The 6,814-nt window shown below is 47.2% G+C and overlaps 1 protein-coding gene across 1 annotated transcript in view; it reads right to left on the bottom strand.

The window, feature by feature from the left end:
- Positions 1 to 6,814, bottom strand: part of SEZ6L (seizure related 6 homolog (mouse)-like) — a 93,688-nt gene that overhangs the window by 33,883 nt on the left and 52,991 nt on the right. The window contains exon 9 of the mRNA XM_006890515.1: positions 4,922 to 5,118. Within this exon, the coding sequence (XP_006890577.1) occupies positions 4,922 to 5,118 (197 nt within the window). The remainder of the gene's footprint in view (positions 1 to 4,921; positions 5,119 to 6,814) is intronic.

The raw sequence follows: 6,814 nt of genomic DNA, 5'->3' as shown, positions 1-6,814 counted from the left end.
CTTCCTTCCTTCTTTCCTTCCTTCCTTCCTTCCTCTCTTTCTCTCTCCCTCTCCTCTCCTCTCCCACTCAATGCCAAGTAATCTCTGGTTTCCAGACATTTTCTTATTTCGAGCACACAAGGTCCTACAATACTTGTCCTGTTGCCACTGACTCCATGGACTCAATACGACATTTTCAAGATTCATCGTGCATCAGAATGTTCTCTGTCTTTAAAGCTGGGTAGTATTCCATTGTGTCGACCCACAGGGCTTTCAATGGCTGATTCTGCAGATGTCGATTGCCAGCCCCTTCTTCTGAGGTGCCTTTGGATGGACTCGAACGTCCCACCTTGTGGCTCGCAGCTGAGCCCCATTAACTGTGGGTACCACCTGAAGCATCCCCAGCATCGGTTATTTCTGATTGGCATCAATATTAACGCAGAGTCCTGTTTGTTGTCTCTGTAAAGTGAACTCTGTGTTTCTGTCACAGACATAAGGACAGCCAGAAATAGTCTCTTTCTAATGTGCCTTTTTCGTTTTCCTGTTGTGATTACAATTAGGCAGGCTGTGTCTTCCTGGGAGTGTTTTCTGAAATCTTGACTTGTGTCGCCCACAGCATCAGCTCATGCCCTTGAGATGACCTTGCTCCCCTTCAGTACTCAGTTCCCCGTAAGGACAACATCCCTCTCAGTCCTGGATTCCTTGCACAAACTCTTAGCAGTGAGCAAAGCGTGTGTGTGTGTGCGCACGTGTGTGTGTGTGTCTCTGTGTGTCAAACTTTCTGGAAAACAGAGATGATACATTTGAAGGTGAAATGGAATATGTGAAAATGCCTGCCCTCATAAATCATCATGCCAACAGCAGCTTCAAGTTCAAAGGTCAAGTGTATCTGCCCTCCAAGACGTCCTTAAACCAAGCTTTAGCCAGACTGTCCAGATCACCTTGATCTGCTTGTGGTGAGTCAGATTTCTGTCATCAGGCTAAATGTAATTTTTGGAAGTCGGACTCAAGGCACCAGAAAAGGCAAAGCGAGCAAGACCACGACCTCACCCTTCGGTGGGTAGGGGGTGGGAGTCAAAGGAGGCAGGCTGAGAACCCTCTCTCCACCATGGGGTCACCCCACGGCACCCCAGGGGACTGCCCACTGCAGTGGGTGATCAGCTGCAAGAAGCAGCCAGAACCATCTGGAGACATTTAGCAGCGTAATCAGGGAGTGAAAGGGCCCCGGAGAAACAGCCAAAAAGAGAATCGATCCTTGGGTTAGCCTCTCAGAGAGGCGTCTGAGGCCGGTAAGGATGAAAACCGTTCATCAGTGGAAATAAAAAAAAGGCAAAGAACTCTTTCAGTGCCCATGAAGCTTCCTGGGACAGCTAAAGGTCAGGAGAAGGACTTGTATTTCAACGGTCAGACACAGGGGCTGGCCTTAGAGGACGGCTGTATTAGATGGTGGTTGCTGTGTACGGTCGACTTGGAACTGATACGTAGCTGACTCTCCAGCAGGTTTTCAAACACAGTAAACTGCATGGGAGGAGACTGCCCCTCTTTCCTCCATGGAGCAGCTTGTGGATTTGAACTGTCTACAGTCAACACTCTTGGTAACAGCAGCCAGGAAATCAAGAGACGAACTGCATTGGGAAGGTCAGCTGTGAGGGACCTCTCAAGAGTACTGAAGAGCAACGATGTCAGCCTGGAGACTAGGGTGTGCCTGATCAGGGCTATAGGCTTCGCAATTATGTGCTATGCGTCAGAAAGCCGGACAGTGAATAGGGATGATGGAAGCAGAATTGATGCCTTTGAGCTGTGGTGCTGGTGAAGAGTGTTGAATGTACCATGGACTGCTAGGAGAACAAACAGGTTTGTCCTGGAGAAGGTGAAGCTGGACTGCTCCTTGGAGTCAAGGATTTTGAAGCTTCGTCTGACATACTTTGGGCATGTTGCAAGGAGGGACTGGTCCTTGGAGAGGGACATCATGTTTGGGAGAGTGGAGGAGGGGAAGACCCTTAATGAGATGGATCGATTCTGTGAGTGGAGTGGTGGGAATGAATGTGTTTGAGACGGTGAGGTTGGCACAGGATAGAGCGGTGTTTAGGGCTCTTGTGCGTAAGATCGCTATGAGTCGCAAGCGACTTGATGGCACATAACAACAACAACAACAAACAACCTTTGGCAACACAATTCCTTACCATTAAACCATCAGAACTTCACATATGGAGAAGGGTGATTCCTCCCCCACCCAAGCAGGGGTGGAGAAAGAATCAGGGACATGGGGTCTTGGCCCAGCCAGAGGGGATGTAATGGTGGTGGTGGTGGTGGTGGTAGTTGCTGGTGGGAGAGCTTGGCATATTGAATTTTTCTTTTCTTACTTCATCCTGGAAATCACATTGTTAACCTAGTTCCTGCAAAGTGTAAACACTCACCCTGACTGCTGGCTAAAACTGGTCCATTGAGATCCCCATCGCGTCTGATCTACCATCAAAAGAAATTAAGTCTTTTATTTATACGAGGCTTTCACTCTTGTGGAACTTGTGTATAAACAAAGATCCCGTCCCTCTAACCGAACCAGGGAATGCTGAACGGAGTACAATCAGGAATGATGTGAATCAGGGCTGTCTCCATCCTCCATCCCTGTGTGCCCAGAAATCTGTACACTGAGTTAAGTCATCTGAGAAGCTGGATTATGTGAACAAGACTGTGGCATCACGATCGCAGGAAGACCCATCGACAACCTGCGTTATGCAGATGACACAACCTTGTTTGTGGAAAGTGAAGAAGGCTGGAAACGCTCACTGAAGACCCAAGACTACATTCTTCAGTAAGGATGACATTTCAGTCTCAAGAAAACAGAAGTCCTCACCACGGGGCCAACAGGCAACATCATGATATTGTTGTTATCAGGTGCTGTCAAGTTGAACACGACTCATAGCGACCCTATGAACAACAGATCTGAATCCTGTCCTATCCTGTGCCATCTTCACACTTCCTGACACCCCAGAGTCCACTGTGGCAGTCATCATGTCAGTCTACCTGGTTGAGAGTCTTCCTTTTCTTCTCTGACCCTTCACCCTTCCCAGCATCATGTCCTTCTCCATGGAACAGTCTCTCCTAGCAACATGTCCAAAGTATGGGAGGTGAAGCCTCATCATTCCTGCCTCCAAAGCACTCCGGCTGCACCGTCTCCAAGACATATCTGTTCTTTGGCCGCCCATGGGATATTCAGTGCTCTTCTCCAACACCACACCTCAAAGGTCTTTTTGTTTTTTCCTCCCTCCCTCCCTCCCTCCCTTCCTTCCTTCTCTCTCTCTCTTCCTTTTTTTTAACATCATGATAGATGGAGGAGAGACTGAAGTTGTCAATGATTTCATGCTGCCGGGATCCCCAATCACCGTCCACAAGAAGGAGCAGCCAAGAAACCGAAACATGTCTTACACTGGCGAATCCACTGTCAAGCACCCCTTTAGACCCTTAAAGAGCAAGAGAGTCAATTTAACAATGATGTCCAATCAAAATAATGGTGTTTTCAATTGCTTCACATGCATCTGAAAACTGGACAATGGACAGGAAGAACTGAAGAACTGATGTCTTTGAACTGGGGCGCTGGTGAAGAATATTTAATATCCCATTAGAAGGTGGGGAGTGGAGAGAGAAGGTCAAGTGTAAACTTAATTTGTACTTCAAAGGAGCTGGGATGTCTTAAGGTAGTGAGAGAGACGGGCTGGAAGCCACAGTGAGGATCAAGGAAGATTCTTCTTGTACCTGTGGGTCCTAAAGTACTTGGCGCCCTTGAGAAGGAGCTGGTTCCACTGTCAAGGGCGACCTGGGCTTCAATCCAGGCAGTAGGAGAGGAAGATGGGTGAGAAGTTGCAAATTTAGGAGAATGTGCCGATTAAGCTGAACGCTTATGCTAACTGCATGATGCACCTTGAAGTTGTTAGGTCTCTTTGATTAAATCCTGATATGAGCCTTGTGGGGTGGCTCCCATTGTGCTTATTTTATTTACGGTGGAAAAGGAGGCTCAGAGCAAGCCGGTGACTTGTCCACAGATTCACAGCCACTGATACGATGTTAGGATTCAGGTTCTGGTCCTTGAGACCGTGGAGTCCAAGGTTTAAAACACCAGTGAACTAACTCAACCCCATAAGGACAACCACTGTATAAAACCATTATTATAGACTATGTTTAAGGATCCAAGAAGAGGAGGGGGGAACAGAAAGATGAGGTGGGTGGGGAGGGGGTTAACCATAGGCTCGCACAATTTGCTGGGTGGAGGGAAGGGTGGGTAAGGAAATAGAGAAGACTGGGTGTGACAAACAGGGTACGTGAACTTTGTAAGTAAACCAGTATAAAATAAAAATTGTATTTCAATTAAAAAAGCAAACCAAAAACCACACACACACACGCACGCGCGCACACACACTCTCTCTCTCTCTCTTTACATGTTTTCTCTTTCGTTGCTGAGAATGCGCATGGCAGAACCTGCAACAATTCACCGACTTGCACGTGTACAACTCAGTCACACTGATTACGTCCCTCCAGGTGTTCTCTGGCTGATCTGCTCCTTCCTTATTAACATCAACTCACCGACCCCCTAAGTGTCCTATGTTGAGGGTGGCTGTTGTCAGTTTGATCCCAGAGAGACAGTCCTTTAAAAGTGCTCATTTGACACAGTGACTGTAACAATGGGCTTGACGTGTCAGACGGAGAGGATGGTGTGGGCTAAGGAACTGGTTCAGAGCTGCTGTTCACATAGGCGCTCGGAGCTATCGTTGACTCGATGGTACTAAACAACAATTGCAAAAATCGACTTACTGCTGCTGCTATTTCAACATAATGCAAAGTGTGTGTGTAGTGCCCTGGCCACCTCAAGACGGACACAGCTACAGGAAAATATTCTAACCTGCATCCGAAATCATCCAGACGAACCTTGACCAAGTGACAGACTTACCTATGTAGTTCATGATAAATCCCTGGCCCTTCCCGAAGATGAGACCGGCCGGGTCCGAGTGGAACTGGATGGTGAGGTCCGGCGTGGAGGAGTACAGCTTCTGGGGACCGCTGCTCCCGAGGTACTGCCCCAGGATGTGGGGCATGACCTCGTCGCCGTCATAGATGGTCAGGATGTCACTGTTGCTCAGATTCAGGCTGCGAGGACAGAGAGAGGTTGTTGTTTTTTTTTAAATTATTTTATTTTATTATTTTGTGTGTGTGTACCATCAAATTGGATCTGACTGGTACAGGAGGAGATTGCCCCTCCTTTTCCAGCAGAGCATCTGGTAGATTTGAACTGCCTATCTCTGGGATTGCAGTGCAGCTTCCTGCCACTAGGCCACCAGAGCTCCCTTTAGAGAGAGAGGTTTTAAGAAGCCAGAGGGTCAGACAGAGGTATGGACATTCAAACAGCCTTTTGTTTATTTCTTTTCAGGCAAGACACATTTCTGGAAGTCGTAGGAGGTGTGACATCCTGGACTAGACGCTGCAGGTGGAGGAGACACAGACGAGGAATATGACCAAGGCAGGATGACCCTCCTTGGAAAGACGGTATATGATTTTTGGATGGATTAGGCTCTGGGGACACATCTGTGGAATGATCTTCTATCTCCTCTGCATATTACTGCAGTTGAATCCCACCGAGGCAGAACTAACCTAACACTGACTCTCCAGCCGGTTTTCAGAGGCAGTAAACAGTGAGACTGGCTCAGGACAGGGCAGGGTTCAGAGGTGCTGTACATAGGGTCGCTATAGGCCACAGGCCACAGGCGACTGACTCAATGGCACATAACAACAACCTATTATATTGTTTGTTCATTAATTGAGCCTCCTGTTTAAAGTCCACAAGACTTCCTGGAGGGCCTTTGTATTTCAAAGTCAGTTGTTATTATATTTTGGAGGAACATTCTTCTAAAGTGGTACAGCACTCTTCTGTCAATTTGCTGTACTGAGGTAACCTGGGGTTGCTGTGATGCTGAACGTTGTGCTCTTGGGGTGTCAAATACCCTATCGGTTACCCACAGTGAGCAGTGTTTGGTGGAGCTCCCAGATTGGGAAGTTTGGAAGCAGGCGTGGCATCCACTTCCTAAACAACATGCCTCTGGAAACTCCATGAACTTTGAGAAACTGTGATAGCTATAGAAAGGCTTCAGGTCTTTTGTTCATATGGTTGCTATGAGTCGTGCTTGACTTGACGGCTATCAACAACAACAACAGCAATAACAACGAACAGCCCAGGAGGAGACTGCCCATCCTTTTCCTGTGGAACAGCTGGTGGATTCAAACCACGTGCCTTTGGGCTGGCAGTGAAACTCCTTACCACACACAAATGATGCATTATTAGATGAATCTCCTTCAATTCCCCCTCTATTATGCTCTTATCAACAACCACGTTAATAAACTGTTATTTATTTTGCTGTTGTTGAGAACAAACCCACTAAAACATAGACCAACTCTACACGTTCAATTCAGTGTCACTGACGACATTCTCCAAGTGGCCCAACTATTCCCACCCTCCTATTCTGAGCTGTCCCTCCCTCATTACCAGGACGAAGGAGGAACCTTATTCATCAAACACACTTGAGCCTGCTAACATTATACTTGGTATTAAAAGGATGACATGTTTTCATGACTCAGAATGCAAGAAAATACCTTGACATTAACTATTTAAACTCTCAAAGGCAGTTAATAATTCAGAAACATAAACTCATTGCACTCTAAAGTTCCTTTCCAGGAAGCTCTGGTGGTCTAGTGGGTAGAGAGCTGTGCGGTCAGCTCAAAGGCGCTTGGTGTAAATCCCTCAGCCGTTCCATGAAAGAAAGCTGGGCAATCTCCTCCTGTGAGATTTGTT

Source organism: Elephantulus edwardii, unplaced genomic scaffold, assembly GCF_000299155.1.
Source record: "Elephantulus edwardii isolate Elephantulus edwardi_28Jun2011 unplaced genomic scaffold, EleEdw1.0 scaffold00089, whole genome shotgun sequence".
NCBI lineage: Eukaryota > Metazoa > Chordata > Mammalia > Macroscelidea > Macroscelididae > Elephantulus > Elephantulus edwardii.
Note: the sequence above shows the minus strand (reverse complement) of the source record. Positions and strands in the feature narration are given on the sequence as shown.